Below are 18,992 nucleotides of genomic sequence, written 5' to 3'. Positions count from 1 at the left end.
TTCTCTCAACAGTCCCTAAATCTATCACCTACTACGGGAAGATACGAGAAATCTGTTTTTCTCACGTATGATGCTTCCCACTAGCAACTTTCTCTCGAGGACAGCTAGCACTTTTTTCCAACCACCGACACAGAATTAGCCAATTAACAGCGACGTCCATTTCCTTCACTTTCCGAATCAAGGCTTTCCTCAGGGAATCCGATGATCTCGCATCCTTAGACCGCATCATAGTTTTCCTCTGCAGCATCATTGTGACGAAAACTCAGTCGTTACAGTCAGCTAGAGTCGTTACACATCGGTTCGAGTCGATAGTTGGTAGTTCGCAATAATCGATCAGAGTTCTTCGGCATCTTAAGCAATCATCGTCCGGACTTGTACCGCGCATCAAAACGCATCGACCACAAGTCGAACTTGTGATCGCGAATCGCGAACCGCTAATAGTAATCGCGAGTTCTACGCAAAGTGTACGTATAGAGCATATCATAATAAATATATATATGTCGGGTTCACATCAAGAATAGGATTAGGGGCGTTTAACGAACTTTCGCTAGGATTAGCCGTGGTTGTTATACGATAGCGGTAATGTTTATTATCACAGTCGTAAGTATTACAAAGTTATCGAGTAACCGCGGTGATTAGACACGAATGACGGTGGCCTCAGGTTCGATAACGAATCCACGGCCAACGGGACGACGAATGCGATGTGATACACGATCCTGGTGTCACTCAACGTGCAAGTAGTACTGCTTTCGATAGACTCAATCACAGTCCAACTGAACTGCCCTTATATAGTCCTCTCCCCACCTCTCGGGTTAATCTTTGTTTTTAAGGAGAGCTATATAATTATTCCATACCTGTGTCAGGTACACGTCCCTGCCGTGACACTGGCTACGTTCAGTGACCCGTTATGTCACTTCGAGCCCAAGCCCATAGTCCTAAACCTTGAGCACCCATAATCGAATTAGAACATTACAACTATTTCTTAGTTTTATTACTTAAGTGTAGCTATAGTAAAAGTCTGGACTAGGGTATTGGGATTTTTCTCAACATTCCAAAAGGGAAGCCCCGATGTCCTTTCGTCTCCGACATATATATCGTTAAATATATTCAAGTGTTTCTTCCTATCACTATCGCGACCTATCACCTCAGATCATTGGAACGCCATGGTCGATGCATCGGCTCGAGCAACGAGTTACGGCAGCTTTTTCGAGCGCCTCGGAAGAAATTTTAAGAAGCCATGCTTCGTCGTTCGACCTACTGTCCCTCGAGAAACAGGGCTTCCGGGACAATCGATGAACAAAAATTGAGCTACGCTTTGGTACGATCGCGATTTAATATCAAATTTTTGTCTGTACATTTTTTACGATAGCTTTTGAAAGTGTATTTTTTATCGCCCTGATAACAAATTGATATTAATTTCGCAAGAAAGATAAATTGCTTGCTTCAAGTATATATATGTACATATAGGGTGTAATTTTAAACGAGAGATCAGAGGTATCTGTTATGTAACGATAAAAATAATGTTTAACGAAATAGAACAACGATATAAAATGATACGAAATTAATAAATAAAATAAAATTTTCCCACCTAGCTGCCGTGTATCTCACATTCGTTCCTTATCTTCGTATCCTAGTCACCGTACACTCGTAAAGACGTTACACGTTCCACGTAGATTCTTGCCACGTGTGCCAAATTTCCACGTGGCATCAAGCGTCTCGCCAGTCTCACGTGTATTCTTCAGTCCGTTATAACTCCACAGGAATTTTTCAAGCGAATTCGCTCTTCCACGCTCGAACGTAGTATCATCCTGCCAGATATTAAAATCTATATATAGTTTTGTTCTTTCCAATTACGTTTGACAATCTCATCGAAAAAAAAAAAATTCTATTGGCTCACTGGCCGACGCTCCCACCTAAGCACACAGAATAAAATTACCCTCTATAAGACCGTAATAAAACCTGTCTGGACCTATGGAATTCAACTATGGGGAACAGCAAGTAATTCCAACATTGAAATACTTCAACGCTTTCAATCGAAAACGCTAAGATCCATTATAAATGCTCGTACGTGATCAACGAACTAATACATCGCGACCTTAAGATATCAACAATCAAAGAGGAAATAGCAAAATATAGCGACAGATACAGCAGAAGAGTCAACAAACATCGAAACCCCCTAATTACGTCGGACCAGATTCGCAGGCGGAAGAGACACTGCCCGCTAGACCTAAACGCTAGATTTAATTAGTTATTTAAATTAAGCAATATTTACCTATTCACAACATTTACTTAAAAATTATACTTATCTGTAATAAGTATTAACTTATTATAAATATTTAGTCATGTCACTGCACCACGCCAGAAAAAATTACTGAAAATTCTCAACGCCAGAATTGATTGTAAATTTTATTAAATAAAAAGAAAAAAATCTCATCGAGCTTCTAAACTACGTCAACTGATTGTGTGTGTGTGTGTTTTTTTTACTGCAGGACCAGTACGAGAATCTGTCCCTGCACACGCAGAAAGGGATAGAGTTCCTGGAAAGGTATGGCCATTTCATTCGTGACCGATGCGCTATCGAGGTGGAATATGCTGCTAAACTCAGGTAAGAAATACTTGTGCGTATTAGAAGCGTGTTTTTCAGGTGCATAGATTTCTCGCGAGAAATTTATCGTTGGTGGCTGTTTTTGTTTAACCGAGATGCACGCCTCTCTTTTTCTACGTAAATTAACAAAGGGGGCAGTATCCGAGGTTAACGATTTCAATAGGACATCCTGTATAATGAGCGTGTCTCACGCACCCCATGAGTTCACGGACACAAGATGTAGTCAGTAATATTGTATTAAAGGGCCCCCTTGTTTGTTCCGTGAATGCCGTCTACTGTTGCACACTTTTGTTCTATCTGGTGTCTCGAAAGCAGCTTATTTTCTCCTCTCTACCGGTATAATATAAACTGGTTTATATAATATCCACCTGATTTAATAAAAAATAACTTAATAACAAAAGAAAATATCGACTAATAAAGCCAACGTTATTTGTCGCATTTTTTAAGAAGAAACGATTGGAATTTAGCTACAGAGGTAGCGCGATTTCTTTTGAATTTGGCAGGGTTTAATTGCGACGAACGTTATCGGTGTCCCTTAATCAGTTGACGCATATGAAGTGTAGAGAATGATTCCGCGTGCTCGTCACACATCTATCCAAGGCACGTTCGTTCCACTGCATATAAATTATCACGGGCACGTTCCTCGCCTTAATGCGCCGTAATTTCTACGATACATGCTCGTGTTACTCGTACAAATGGAGTACCGTTTTACCGCGTGGCAGTTTCCCTCGATGCACCGTTGATTTTCATTAAAAGCATTCCGAACACTCTGCAAAATACGGTTATATTCTTTAAATCTAGCGCACTTAATTTCTTCGAGTTTCTCGGTTAGTTAGAGAAGTTCGGTGCAATGTACGACGAATTATCGGATACTAACCCAGATCTAGAAAAAAGAGCCCGAGAATCGTAAGACAGAAATAGCTTGTCATGTCCCTTTTCTTCTATCTCAGTAATTCGAACGTAAAAGAGTTCACTTGTGTCCAAAGCAGCTTTATCGACTCTTTCTTAGCTACCGACCTAGACCCTCGATATCGAAACGTAAATTACTTGGAATGTATTTCCGTCAAGCTTTTGAATAACGATCTCTAGATCTGGGCAAAGGATACCGGGAATCGACTTGAAAATAACTTTCCCAATTTTTGAACAGTGACCCAGACCTACGAAGGGGAATTCAAGAGGAATCGAAAATAGCTTTTCCGATCCGACACGCGCACGTACATACTTGGACTTGCCTCCTAATTTATGGTTCCCGTTTCTTGGTATTTTAGAAATCATCGGCCGTTTTCACGAACCGTTTTCCGGTTTCGCGGCACGTTGAAGTCCGATAAACCGTATGGTTGATCTGGTATCAAGGACACGTCAACTTCCGGATGATAATGCATTTGGTGGCCGACACACATTTATCGCTCGCTCGTCGCCCGAGTGTTCAAATTAGAATGACTCGGCCGTAGTTATTTCTTGCTGCACGAATGACTAAACGCAATCTGAGCATGGAATTCTGGAAAACGTCCAGCTTTATTGTTCTACGTGAAACACGAGCTTCATCATCGTTTTGTCGCGCGGTTTTATAATGCTCAACGAGATTTATTTTTCCTTACGCTATTATGGAAATTCTAATCTTCGCGTTGCTATCAACAACGTTACGATCTGTGCTCAGTTCCAAAGGCGTCCGTTTGAAAATATCTTTAAACCACAAATAACTAGAAAAGGACCGACGTTGTTTAAACGTCGGATCTTTTCTTTTTTTTTTAATCTTTCACACGAACCAGAGATAAATTATTTCCTTAGCAGGAGACGTTAGGTTTCTTCTTCGTACGTTGTCTTCGGCTTGACTATTGCACGTGATCGGCAATCTTGTTTCGTTTCTGATTTCAGACGTCTCGTGAAGAGCTATCAACCCAAGAAGAAGGAGGAGGAGGATTATCAGTAAGTATGAGCCAACTCAGAGGCGTAATACCGGATCCACGCTCCGTAGTAATGTTCCTCGACATGAATAATGCTTCAAAATAATTCCTACTGTAAAATACATTCTGCCTACTTTTTCTGTCTTATTTCTCTTCTTCTTGGCATGTAAATTATATTTTAGTAGGTCGTTCTCAGTCAGAGATAAATGATCCGGTAAAGAATATATTTCCTGTGTTTTTCCAAAGCGACTTTACTATTTGGCATTCGGCCCATCTTTTTATATTCTTAGTTATTTCGTGAACGTCAATCCTCGATATTTATTCCTCGTAGTCAGGATTGATCTCGCAACTGATCGCGTACGTCTTGCAATTCTTAAGAGTTACGAATGCTTCCTAGACTTTCGATTAGAATGCAAACGCGGCGCCTGAAAGTAAAGAAAAATTCTCGAGCGCCTTTGATATTCCATGCGTGGCATGACAGAAAACAGTAGCTAATCTCTTATCTGAGGGCGTGGGTAGATTGCATTATAAGTTGTAGTCAGTAACTGGCTCGTTACTGCGCTCATAGGCTTGTTTCTTTTCATGCTGCGGTTCGTTCTGCGTCATATTAATTTACGTAAACCAGAAGATTTATGACCTTGCGTCGTATAATTAAATACGAGACGATGTATGAACTTTGACCGCAGGTATAGTCCATGTCGAGCGTTCAAAATGGAGTTGAACGAGGTAAACGATCAGGCAGGACAGAGGGAAGTAATCGCAGAGAATCTACAGGCAAACGTGTTAAGGGAATTGAATATTCTCGTGAAGGACTTCAAGGAAGACCGTAAAAAGCACCTTCAAGAAGGCGCCAGATTAATGGCGAACCTGACCGGTCAAATTGGGAATCTGGAGCGTGCTAGGAAGGCTTACGAGAAAGCTTTCCGTGAGGCGGAAAGAGCAGTGGAAAATTATCAAAGGGCAGATGCTGATTTAAATCTCTCGAGAGCGGAAGTAGGTGGATGGTTTTGATCCTCGTTTCACTTTTGCACCTGAGAAATTTCGAATTAACTTGGCTGAGTAGCTTTTAACATAAAACTCTAAGCGAATATCGATCCGTGGATACTTGTCGAGGAATACAAGTTGCGTGGTAATAATCTGTGAACTCTGTATGGTTTATTTTATGCTCAGGTCGAAAAGCAGAGGATGAACATGACCTTAAAAACTCAGCAGAGTGAAGAAGCGAAAACCGAGTACGCGAATCAGTTGCAGAAAACAAACGACATGCAGACGCTGCATTATCACACGGCTATGCCAGAAGTGTTTCAACACCTGCAGGTATACGACATTGTTTGATCTATTATTTATCCGTCTGGAATCCAGAATTCCTATTCTTTGAAGATGTACACGATTTCAACGCTCTATATATCTTGTTGTAGGAACTCGATGAAAAGAGAATAAAAAACATGCGAAACTACATGCTAAAGTCTGTAGAAATAGAACGAGCAGTGGCTCCGATAATCGCTCAGTGTTTAGACGGTATCGAGAAAGCGGCAAACGAGATCAATGAGAAAAAAGACACGCTATTGGTAATCGAACGTTACAAAAGCGGCTTCCAGCCTCCGGGAGATTTTCCGTTCGAAGACCTTTCCGTGGCTAAAACGTATGACAGCAATAGTCAGTTGTCACAACCCGTGATGCAGCCGATACACAATCATCACCTGACAGCGAAGGGTACCGTTTCCGGTAGTAAAATCAAGAAGAGGGTTGGTCTGTTCGGCATATTCAGTAGCAATAAGGTAAATGTTGTTCATAGCGATTCCACCAGTGTAGTTTTTATTTGTGTCATAAGTATGTTTGTGATTCGAGCATTGTTCACGTTTTTTACTCTTTCTCTCTTCAAAAGTGTAAAAACGTCGAAAGTAAGAACGAAAGATAGTTACAATATGCACGAAATATTCTTTATCTTTTTGTAATTACCTTATTCGATGCTCATATTCGCATAATTATCTATCAACAGGCCTGAAATACGCACACAGATCTTTTGCAGCATGAGTGATTCGTGTAATTTTTAGTTTTCTAAATAATCCCAGTTTTCCGTTAATTTTTAGCGATGTTATTATTCGTTTAAAATTTCCTTTTTATTTCGTGCGATCTTTAAGGCTAAAGGGATGGAATAGGGATATAACGTTCATTCTATCTAGTTCGAACGATAATTTAAAATAGTATCGTGTTAATTTTCGCGTAGCCAGCATAACTTATCTTTCTTCTGTACTTTTTATTAATTTGGTGGATGGTTCGATCTGCCTGTGTGGTCTCTTGTTTCCAATCACCCGTGGACTATGAATTTGGATACTATTGTACTTAGTAAGTACACTACAAATCGCTTGCTCGCCTGCCACTGTGTAACATCAGCATTTTGTTCTGCATCGAGATATATATCAGTAATTACGTACGTTTGTTAGATGTGTCTTGTTGGCCGAGTACAAACTCAGACATCGTTGAAACAGTAAATGCCATTTTGCGTATTACGGAATATGTAATGTCCATGATATTTTCTTTACTGAGTTTTTACTCAACGCTATCGCCTGAGCCCCGTTTTTCCGATTCATTCGCTGAATGATACGCTTTTGGAATTTGTTTCATGCGAACAACAGAAGTTGATCGAGGTGGGCATAGCTTTGAAGGTCTGTCTATTTCTTTACTGTTGTCATTGTCTATTGTACGACAGTCCTTATTCACAGAGTCCCACGGTTTTGATGATTGACCACAGAATACTCGCCTTTATGTATATTTTTTTTATTTCATTGATATTTTGTCCAGCTCTAAGTATGCTCGTGAAAGTGACGCATAATATAAAACGTTGTTGAATTTGTATATATTAACTCTTCATTAGTAACGTAGAATTAACTCTACTATCATATATATGATAATCGCGTGCTTTCTTCTCTCTTGTTTTCCATCGTAATTCATTAAATATTTTGCTAACATTCACCTTTGAAACTTGGATACTTAAATTGAAACATTCCAGAATAATGTGCCTGGATATGGCGACGGTGCAAAGGAGGACTGCAGCGATCTACCTCCGAATCAACGCAAGAAGAGATTACAGCAAAGGCTGGATGAAATACAAGCAAAAATTCAGCAAGAAACCGCAGCTAGGGACGGCTTGATGAAGATGAAAGGCGTATACGAACAAAATCCTGCGTTAGGTGATCCGATGAGCATAGAAGGACAATTGAATCAATCGAGCAACAAACTAGATAAACTCGGTGCAGAATTGGCAAAGTTCCAAGGTTATTTCGAAGAAGCAATGCGCGCCGGTGTCAGTTTATCCAGGTGACCTTGCAGAATTTCATAGACTCTTTTCACGATCTACTTAGTTCATAGTGTAAGTTGTATAATCTAAAATTTCTAGTCCGAGTCAAGCACCACGAAAACCGACTAGTAATGGTTCCGCAACAAGGCCGTTAAGTTCAAGAAGATCCAGTCATTCAGGAGGAGAGGAAAGTCTGTCAAGATCGGCGTCTGATTCAAGTGTAAGCAATGCGAACGCTAATCAACCAATACACAAGAAAAGTGCTCCGGGTACGCCGCAGCCGACGCACGGGTAAGTTTTAATTAACTAATTCTCATTTCGAATTCTATCAATTCTATATCGGGTCATATTACGAAATTAATTTAGGATCTACCGTGAAAGACTTCCTTTTTGTTAAGTCGAGTCGTTGTGATAATAATGAGTTTTTGAATCGGTATAAATACAGATTAGAATTTTTAACTAGACCAATTAGACACGCTTTTCGCTTTACGGTACTGATGCACAGTTCCACGAATAGCCCGGAATCTGGTCTTGGAGAATCGAGGACATCCCTTCCTGGTAGTGGCGGAGAAGAATATTACGTTGATGAAATTGATGCTCAACCGCCATTGGGAACGTGTAGGGCTCTTTATCCTTTCGATGGTACGTACACGATGCATCCAACAACTTTACCAAAGTATTCTTAATTTATTTCTGTTAATAATCCAAAAAATATATATATGAATTGAAAATTATATTTTTAGCGACTAGCGAAGGTTCAATACCGATGTACGATGGAGAAGAATTATACATGATTGAATTAGATCAAGGGGATGGATGGACGCGTGTGCGACGCATTTCACAACCAATCGAGGGCTTTGTACCTACATCTTACATAGAGTGTCATCTCTATAACACTTAGCCACTTCTTTTAGAACGTTAAACAATTGTGAAATGAGGAAGTTTCAAGGTTATTCATACTATGAGTTCAATATGGTACATTGAACGATTAAAAATAGCAATGAGAGTGTTGTTAAGGGTTTTGTGTTGGTTGAATGGCACAAGGTTTCAGCATATACTCTGGTCAAATCATGGGCCTAAATGTCGGTTATGTCGTATAAATAAAAATTATTATGTGCCAATGTTCTGATTTTTGGAAGAATCTTATGACTTTGGTTGTCGAAGGTTCAGTCAATTATGCCCAACACATTTCCCTCTAGCTTCCATCAGTTTATCGAACAAGAGAGAACAAAGAGAAATTAAATTTCACTTTTAAGATCTAGCTTCTTTTATACAAAAGTGATCGACAAGCTGAACTCACTTAGTACTAAATAGTATAGTTAAGATCGTACAATTACTTAGAATGATGTTATGCCCAACCGTTTTAAGGAGGTTTCATTGTACACGTTCAATATTTGCGAAGTACGATACATTTTTTGAAGAAAAATGATAAAAGCACCCTGATCACTTGGATGATTCTGGAAACGCGTCTCTGTAATTTAGATATACACAAGTAAATAATTTGCAACTTCATTAATGAAAGTAAATACCTGTCGTATAATACACATACATACACACACACACATATATATATATATAACATGTGCTCCGCCTACACATCACGGATAAAAATTACGGTCGTTGTAATTGCACGAGTTTTTATGTGCTTTTTTTTATTAACTCGGTTGTAAAGTAGGCAACTCACAGACGAATTCACACTATCTCTGCCGAAGTTCAAGAAACTGATAAATACTATAGTGCTTTTAAATTTAATTCTTATTTAAATCTTATATATATTATAAAAATGGGGAAAATGCATTATTTGTTTTATGGCACACACATATATATATATGTCTGTTTCTTGCTTTAGCCGATGATAGAAATGTGATGTCGCTTCTTTACAATTATTTTTGAATTATTTTTTATCTTCTATTGTTCTTTAGTAAGTTTATTAATTGACGTTCGTCTTTTCTGTTCTTTTTTTTTTCTTTTTAATGCAACAGGAAGGTGATTAGGTGGTGCTCTGTACAGCAAGTAGATTCCGAAGATTGGTCGGTTAAGTTTTGTTTATGATATTGCCTGGATGTGAATTTAGTTAGAATATATTTCTGTACATATTGCAAGGGATATGGGAGGAAGAACGAAATGAATGGTACGTGTGTGAGTGCCAGATTCGATGTGTATCCTGCGAAGCGATACATTTGTTTCCATTGCAGATATAAGTACGAAATGGTGGTGTTAACATTTTTGTTTGAAAAAATGCCTCTATTTCGATGCTGGAAGAAATTCTTAGCTTCGCAGTTACAAAGCCTAGATTCGTCCTAGATTCGATTGCGATGTATCGAAATCGTGTAGTCGTATATATGCTCGCGTATTAAAAATATGTATATGTATATGTATATATATAAATATAAATAAATAAATAAATATGTATATATATACATATAGATATATAAACTATAATCACTCATTAAAGTATAGCTTCGGTATATAAGGTACGCAAGTACACGAAATTAAACAAAGATCAATAGCTCTTTCTTGAGCCGCAATTACTGCTGCCTATTCATTCGCTGTAATTTCTTTACCCCCTGACATACGATTATATGTTTCACTGCATTTTCTGAGCAACCAAGAATAAGCATGCAGTACGTGTCTTCGCGCGATATTTTTTAAATTTATCATTAGTTGTCAGAATGCGAGCTGTAAGATTTTTGCGAAAGTCAACAGTATTTTCGCGTGCGGTTATCGGTTTCAATGAAAAGTCAGTCGCGATACTTTTCGCTTGAATATCGATCCTTGATAGGCTGTATCACTTGATGAAAGTGTAATGAGAAAATTATTAGATAACGATAGAAAAAAGAACGAGATCCGTATGTCTACCTTAATTCTTAACATTCAATTGCGCGTCCATTCTATGTATATTTTGTGATTTTATATTCATGAACAAGTATTGTAGATAATTAACTCCGTGACTCATTATACGTTTAATTATTATTATTAATTATTATTATTATTATTATTAATATTGAAAAAATATAGCTACTAAACCAATATAACGTGGTTTGAGACACTAGTGTGCAAATCCAACGTATCCATCTATTACTCCTTAACATCCTTTTCACCATTAGAAAGGAAGTGAGTTAGAAGGAAAAATAAAGGAGAACTGTGTTTCTTAAAGTATATTGTAACATTTCGCGGACAATTGACTAGATCAGAAATACAGAGCAATACATTCTGATACCTGTTGTGCATATACACAGAGCTACATTACAATTAATACATAATACAGTTTAATGTACATATCGTTTATATAAATTAAATACAATTGTTCCTGTAAATTCTTACCAGTCCATAAGACACGTATCTAAACAAAAGAAAATAATGAATTTTTGTATATTCTAATCGGTACATTGGATTTATACTTCTCATTCTCTTCTTTTTCTTTTCAATGTTTTATAAAATCAAAAGTATTGATCGATTTATGGCGAAAATGTCAGTAATAGATCGCCTATATATTGGCAGTCGTTCGATTTATTACATAATATGTCGCAGTGTGTCAAGTCCACGCATAAAAAATAATAAAACATATCTTAAATGTACAGGATACTTATTTGGAGTTAGTAAAAATATGGTAGTAAATTGAATCGGCAGCTCGCGATGTTACACATACATGGATCACAGCATTCCGCGGGCCAAATGAGCGAGCAGCATAATAATATCTAAAAAAATCCACACGGTACAAAACGAGAGTAAAAGAAGTGACAATCAATCGCTATCCACGAGATCAATGAAGAAAGTTCCAGGTACGCGGCAAGTCTATCCTTAAGTACAGATTATAAGAAACATCAACTGGAGAGAGTTCCATTTCCTGATGATTCTTGCCGCATATCATCACACCTGTTATCGATCAGTCATGTGCTTTTTTTGTCACTGTACAAAATACTTGCTTTTGTTCGGAATTCGCGTAACAATCTGCGAACTTTTGAACAATCTCAGTCAATAGTAATGGAAGCAAACTACGTCCATGTAGAACGATTATTCGACGATCAGCTGCTTTGGCAGATATTATTGTTTTCTTTGAACTATGGATTCACTTCAAATAGTGAGGTCCTCCCATTCTTCGACTTGTCGAGGGGTCAGTTCAATTTTAATTCGAGTTAAAGTACTTAGAAGATCGTGCATCCTGGCCGTTAATGGATTGGCTTGAAGATCAATAAATTCCAACGCGGGAGCGTGCCTGAGTCTTTCAACGTCTATGTCTAGAAAAATAAAATTATCAAAATTACCAATAATATCGATAACTGAATCATTTAAATATCCTTTATGTAACAAAGTAAGTAATGCTTACCAATGATTGAATTGTTGTTAGCAAGAAGCCGCTTGAGTTGCGGTATCCGACATGTAACGGGTGGCAAAGCAATGAATGTATTATGCGATATATCCAACCTTTCTAAAGCTTGCAATTCAGCAAGTTCTTCTGGTAGCTTACTCATTTGATTATGACTCAGGTTCAGTTCTAGAAACGATTACGTGTTTGAATTTGTATTACAGTGATACCTTTCAGCTTAAATAGAAAAAAAGAGATAAAATTTTCTTTAATTATCGAAAACAAGATAATAACAGAGACGAAAAAGAAATTAACAGTACGAATATTTAATTAAAAACAAGTATTAATCAACTTACCAGTAATCAGAGAGAACTTGACTGCAAATTTTGGTGGAATTTTTGTTATCACATTCCCTGACAGATTACATCTTTTTAACTCTGTGTGTCTCATTAAATGATAAACTGCATCAGGTACCTGCATTAGTTGGCATTCTGACAGATCTGAAAAATATAAAATGGTAACATTAAAAAGTGTTACGTAATTACTTTGTTTCATACATGAAAAAAAATATTTTCCGAAATCTATATCTGATCAAATTAAACACATCAACAGTTATATAAACAAGACATTATTAACGTTATATTAAACATATATATTCTATGTATTACACATATATATTGGAACTACATGTCATAAAAAATAGTGATGTGTTCAATTTTCACAACTGGAGCACGAAGATATTGCGCCCGGCCGTATTGTGTTCTTGACAGATCAGCTGTCGAACTGGGTCAGTGTATCAATATTCCACGACGATAACAATAGCAGTTTGCACACTTTTCAATTATTGTTTCTTACTTTCGAAGCTACAGATCGAATCTAATCTGATTAAGCACATAGAAATTATATTGAAAACGTGAAAAGCTTGGATAAACACATACAATTTTTTATAAAACCCGCGATGCACCTGTAGCAGCGAAAACTAGGTCATGAACTAAATTAAAGTATCTACAATGACAATTAATTTAAACAGACTAGTCTTAAATGTTTGCGAGAATCGTGATTTTGACAGTCTATGAAAACGATTTTTTAAATATTTTACAAAGTACAATTTACCAAGATTGTTAGTTTCTTGTGCATCCTCGCAGCGCAACACTACTCTCGTGACGGCGTTCGCCATCTTGCTGAGGCAAACTGACTCAAGTTAGACGTCTCGCCACCTTTATATGAAACATTTATTTTCGACGAATTTCAGAAATAAATAGCACGCGTTTGATGACCTTGGCATTCACTTTACTTTCCGGAAATTCGTGCTGTGATATTGTGACGTGGAAATCAATGACGATAATGTAAAATGTCTGATACATTCTGATATTCGTAGTATCATATTTTCTTAATGACTGAAATTTAAATTTGTTGTTATCTAATTTGAATTTTAATAAGACAAAAACAAATTTTAGAAGCGTTTTAGCGATGTGAAAATAGATGCGGGACACTCGCTTGTTCGATATTGCGCTAGAAAATCTTGTCGCCATTTTTCGGGCGCTTGCGCGTTTAGTTCTGATTTTGTTATGCCTTCTTCTGTTTCGCGTCAAGTAATATTTTTATGATTTATATTATTGCAAATGCTTATGTACGACTTAAGCCGATTAATTTTATTACCGAAGCAATATATTTATAGTTCACGATACTTAACATCGTACGAGATAAAATATTATACATTACTTCATGAATTGATTTATAGGTACAGTATCGAACATTTGAAAACTTCGCTACAACGAAACTATATTTCGTTCGTACTTATTTTTTAACATCATTATCTGTTTTAAACTTTCAAACACAATTTCGTCTTTTATTATATTTCAAACGAAAAGATTTTCAACGCTGTTAACTGAGTCAACTACCTGACTATGTTTTACTGTTTGTATTGACAGTGGCGATGACTTTTTGCTATAAAGTAGTAAATGGCTTTGGTGGCAAGCTACCATTTAAGGTTACGTTTCCATACATGGTGGCGCCTCGCGTACCTGTATTCATATAGCGTACAAGGTGTATACACTCGTATTTTATCTCATGGCTATGAAAATATACAGTATCGTCCATGTTTTACATATGAAAAAATAATGCTGTTCACATAAAAATTAATAATTCTTCGATTTCTTATGAAATAAGTCTATTTCAATCATACGCATTTATTAAATATTCATAATACGCTCACTAATGTAAATATTTTTTACGGAACAGGGTTCAGGTCGAGTGATAAAACTGCAAGCTGACTCACTTATTCAAGCACAAGTTTTATACTTTGGACAAATAACGCTACGAGTTAACTAAGTTTGCATGCATCGGTAAGCCCGATTTTTTATTGTCGGATCCATATGACAAAAAATTTGAAAGATGAAATTCTAGTTTTATTGAAAGAAGACAATGAGCAGAAATTGCACATTCAAATAATGAATGTATTAAAAAATAATGGGACAACAATGAAAATAACATGATGACGTAACAGCTTAGTAGTTCATTAACACTTTGTCGTGGATACATGTAAAAAGATCAGGAAGAAGAAACGACTCTCGTGCGACATGCAAAGCGCGAGCATTTACTTTGCCAGGGCCTCGTAGCGGTTCACTATTCCGAGATTGACCTTTCGTATGCACAAATGCCTCCAAAACGTACAATAGATCTTCCTGTTGGCCGACTGTTGACTCACAAGTTGAGTCATCCATATATCGTACAATAATATCAATAGCCAATATTAAAGTGTTTACAAACTTAAAATTGTTTATTAATATAGTTAAAATACAATACAAAGTATTGTAAAAAAATGAAAAAATTGCAAAGGAAACATAACGGCTCGGACGTCATAAAAATGTTTGTATTAGTACTGCAGTTATACGGTACACGATGTAATCGTATTATTTTAAGCTTCGTTCATAAAGACAAAATTTGCAACGTGTTCGGATCGATGGTTGGATAGCTTAAGGAACAAAGACCGGATACAAGAGTTGTGTAACGCAATGTTTATCCAACCAATTATCTATGCTAGAAGCCGGAGCGAGCATTTCACTTTTATTCGAATTGATGCACGAGCCGCTACCGCAGCAAAGAACACGACCACCTGTTACGTATGCTTGCCTAATGCATCATACTAACATTAGATATCCCTATCACCTAACGAGCTAACGTTATAACATCTCTTTTGCATTTTCGAGTAGTAATACTATGTCGGTAAAGATGAAAGACATTTATATAGAGTAGAATAGAAAGATACTTTTAATTATCTTATGCCGAACTTAAAGAAATAGAATTAGAATGAACTCTTAAATGACAAAGAAATTCTTGATAACACAATTCAGTGCTGACTATAATAAATTACATCGCTTCTGGTTGTTGCTCCGATGTTTCTTGTCAAAACAATTTTTCTCAAGTATCGCTACAAGTGTTGTTACAGAAATGCGCATTCGGACGTAGAGTGACTCCTTGAACGTGGCTGCCAAGTACCTCTCGCTCTCATTTTCTCCGCTTCAAGACTTTCGCCAGTTACCGATTAGAAATCTCGTATTTACTTTTGACGGCTTGACAGTAATGTTCTTAATCACGATAGAGCTAAGAGAAAAAGAACGTAATTAAGGCATTATAAGAGTGCGCCTAAAATAATTAACAAACAAAGAAACAACGAAGAGATAAGGTAACACCCGATACAGACCGATTCGAGACAAACTTGGATGAGGCGACATTGAGGAAGGTCTCAAATCTATCCGGATAAGCAGATAAGGCGAGGACTGAGACTCGTTCTTACTTCCAGGTTGAATCAGGAAGCGAGTCGCATGATCTATACGGTGGTTTGAAAAGTAAGTATCGACGCGGAAGACATTAGCGTACTGGTGAACCTAGTTTGTCACGGTAGTTTGAAAATCGAGCTCGTTACGGTTACGGGTCAGTCGAAACAACGAATCAAGGCCGGCTAGAAACGCGTATCGAGTTGCCAACTATATTAGTCCTCTAAACTCTAACCAAGCGAGTTCTAAGGTCGCTCGATACGACACGACGTCTATTAATTTATTATTCGATCGTTCGTAATTTATTGATAATGTCTCCTGCGGCGGCAAAACGATCAAAATTATATTGCGATGGAACAATTTCTTTTCGATTCCATATTTATCATGTAAACAATTTAGTTCATGTTATAAGCGAACATCAAGTTGCTTTCACGATTTTGCACACGTTAAGAAGATTATTTGCGATGTTTGAGTGCAATAGGGAGTCGAGCAAATTACATTACCGGCAAATGTACTGTTGCGAGTCGATTATACCAGTAGGAGATCGGGCCATGCGTTACAAACAGCTAGCGAACTTAAACAACCTGCATAAGATTTACGATTTATCCGATCTGCGATATACAGTTCGTGCTTAACTGCAAGTACATGTACAAGCAAAAATTTTCAGTGAAATCGATTAAGAAATAATCCACTAGACCGGATTTGAACAAACGTGAGCGTGGAGGTGATAAGGAATTAGTCTGAGTATACTTTTCTGAAAAAACATATACAATTTTAGCATTATCCGATATCTTATCTGAGCTTTTATTATCATATACATGAGGAAAAGTGCGCAGTCCATTATGCGAATTGTTCTCTGTTTCGTGAAACGATCATAGCGTTTTTATTCATCGATCGTACAGTAAGTATAAATCGAGAAGAACATCTTGATCTAATTTTTAGAGAATCATGGAAACGCGAATATTACTCGACGAATGTTCCAGCGCGTTTTCTTTCCCCAAATGAAATTCTCAGCCGAGCGAAAGTGTAATACCTCAAAGGCGGAAAGATATCGTAGCGTAGAAAGTATCAAACGCGAAGTAAACAATTACGTTTCGCTAACCAATTCTACGTTAGCGAAGTAGTTTCTCGAGTCAACGCTAGTAAAGAAAAATACTACTTTCTGTCTGCTCTTTTATTAATAGTTTTTCATTTAAAAAAAAAAAAAAAACTATGCGTTTTTCTCTTAAAAGAGTTATTTTTATTTTTCTATCAGAAAAGGTTCAAAGATCAAGTTTTTCTGCAGATTTATTGTTTTACATTCGAAAATCCAACGAGCAAGTCGAAACTTTGTCGATGTTAGGAGGCGAAACAGATTAGAACGTCATCAAAGATAGGAAATCATACGATGATAGATTTGACCCACCTAGATTACAATTGTCCTGCGCCTCTTCGCACCGGGAAACTACCCTAATTATCGCCCGACCCGCCAACTGGACGCAAACAGCCATAGCCACGTTCCTCTCTCCTTGCTCCTGAGAAATCTGTTGCACATCGTCACCATTGTACGCGGGTGGTCTCATCTCTTCTACGTTTGATTATGTACGACGGACGTGGAGAAATCTTTGTAGAGTTTTAAACGAAAGCAAGGAACTCGTCTAGAAATTCTATTTATTCGGAATCGAACGATCACTGAATCTCTTCAAAGTTGTCTAATCACTGTCGAACTCGTTGCACAGTGATCAAGTACACGCTTTTATGGTTTCTTCCTCGAAGTATCGATAGCACCCTTGATTCTCTCCACTTCTTCCTCGCGCATTAAAAAACAATCATGTTTCGGGACGCAACCTTTTGATCGTACACAAAGAACGCTTGAAACGCACTTTTCCGACGAGATACTTGTTGCCTGAAACTATCGCGTCTAATGCGAACTTCTAGCGTTGTCGTCGCAAATGTTGTCGGTATGTTTATCGAGAAAACAACGGAGAAACGTTGACTTCTGAGAACATCGATGAACCGATCGCGTCTGAGACGAGATCGTCGTGTCCTCGATCTTTCACGAAGCTGCGAGATTCCTGCGATTTTCTGTTTTTCCCCGCACTTGAAGAACTCTCAGAAGGTAAGGGGAGAGATATCGAAACGAGAGTGTTTCAGGTGACGCTGGCTGGCACTGAAGTGCAGAACTCCACGCGGTGCTATTTAAGCCTTCGTAGCAGAGTCTCCCACCAAAGATGCATCTCGAATCAGCTGACTACTTTGTTTCAACTCCCTCTCTTTGTTTGAAAACAACTGTAGGTGCCACAACGCATATGCACAGCCAGGTGCACTCGGCCTGCAACCTGTCGAAATTGGAGTTAGGATTTTCACGAACGTGCAATCAAGGTGCCAGCTATCGGAACACGTCTCGTTTCAGAGTTCGCATTGTCATTGTCCTTTCAACGAAGAAAGAACAGGATGAATTTTCGTGGACCGTTTGTGTGTAGCTTTTCCGCGTTACGCTTCTTAAGAGTCGAACTACGTTAAACACGGCATTGAAGTTTCTTCGTACAGAAATAGGCGCGTAAATACGACTACTCGAAGGCCTTTGTGACATAGACGAAGGAAGTCTGAACGTAAGATTGACGGAAACAGGAAGGGATCGTCGCAGGGAGAAGCGTAATACTCGATGCAAAAGTTCTCGCGGAACGGGATGACTCATCTAATTGCACGTTCTATCGAGATTGAGGTTCTTTTGATCGTGCCTGCACTCGGAAGAAACCTAGATATCGTGCGTGTAAGTTTGGAAAGCGTCTGCACGTTTACGTGACTCTGCGAATGACGCCGGCCAACTTCCTACCAACATTTCGTTACGAGCTTCCAAATTCTGTTCCTCTTTCGACTTGCCGCTTTAATTAATTCCACGTTTCTTTCATCTATAATTCATGACATGTTATAAAGAACCGTCTGAAGATCGTACGATCCGTGGCGAGCCAATTTTTCGTTTCATATTTATCCATACGTCCAGAATTCTTACGCAATACTGTAAAAGCGAACGAAATTTCTCAGATGCGTACGAAGCGTAAAGGGGAAACGTTCGATGATAGATTAGCTGAAAGAAATTATACAGCGGATTAAGAAATTATTA

General features: G+C 37.9%; 2 protein-coding genes across 6 annotated transcripts in view; one reads left to right on the top strand and one right to left on the bottom strand.

The window, feature by feature from the left end:
* Cip4 (formin-binding protein 1-like Cip4) overlaps window positions 1-11,347 on the top strand; it is a 32,345-nt gene extending 20,998 nt beyond the window's left edge. The window contains exons 2-11 of one of the 4 annotated variants that reach the window (XM_033328920.2): window positions 2,490-2,605; window positions 4,481-4,531; window positions 5,196-5,502; window positions 5,680-5,826; window positions 5,928-6,287; window positions 7,146-7,175; window positions 7,520-7,827; window positions 7,907-8,098; window positions 8,325-8,449; window positions 8,551-11,347. In XM_033328920.2, the coding sequence (XP_033184811.1) occupies window positions 2,490-2,605; window positions 4,481-4,531; window positions 5,196-5,502; window positions 5,680-5,826; window positions 5,928-6,287; window positions 7,146-7,175; window positions 7,520-7,827; window positions 7,907-8,098; window positions 8,325-8,449; window positions 8,551-8,708 (1,794 nt within the window). In that variant the 3' untranslated portion in view covers window positions 8,709-11,347. Of the gene's footprint in view, window positions 1-2,489; window positions 2,606-4,480; window positions 4,532-5,195; window positions 5,503-5,679; window positions 5,827-5,927; window positions 6,288-7,145; window positions 7,176-7,519; window positions 7,828-7,906; window positions 8,099-8,312; window positions 8,450-8,550 lie in introns of all 4 variants that reach the window. The other 3 variants (XM_033328919.2, XM_033328923.2, XM_033328922.2) reach the window with 3 other exon arrangements.
* Sclp (leucine rich repeat containing protein 20 sclp) lies at window positions 10,951-18,059 on the bottom strand. 2 transcript variants are annotated; one of them, XM_033328946.2, is made up of 5 exons: window positions 17,295-17,429; window positions 13,227-13,510; window positions 12,470-12,613; window positions 12,135-12,302; window positions 10,951-12,045 (listed from the first exon to the last, which is right to left on the bottom strand). In XM_033328946.2, exons 2-5 carry the CDS (start codon window positions 13,288-13,290, stop codon window positions 11,882-11,884), a joined length of 540 nt encoding a protein of 179 aa, XP_033184837.1. In that variant the 5' UTR covers window positions 13,291-13,510; window positions 17,295-17,429; the 3' UTR covers window positions 10,951-11,881. The 2 variants fall into 2 exon arrangements, with proteins under 2 accessions (XP_033184837.1, XP_033184836.1); XM_033328945.2 differs by lacking the exon at window positions 13,227-13,510 and having other exon boundaries at window positions 17,295-18,059.
* Window positions 18,060-18,992: the final 933 nt, after the last annotated feature.

Source organism: Bombus vancouverensis, chromosome 3 (genome assembly GCF_051014615.1).
Source record: "Bombus vancouverensis nearcticus chromosome 3, iyBomVanc1_principal, whole genome shotgun sequence".
Classification (NCBI taxonomy): domain Eukaryota; kingdom Metazoa; phylum Arthropoda; class Insecta; order Hymenoptera; family Apidae; genus Bombus; species Bombus vancouverensis.
Note: the sequence above shows the minus strand (reverse complement) of the source record. Positions and strands in the feature narration are given on the sequence as shown.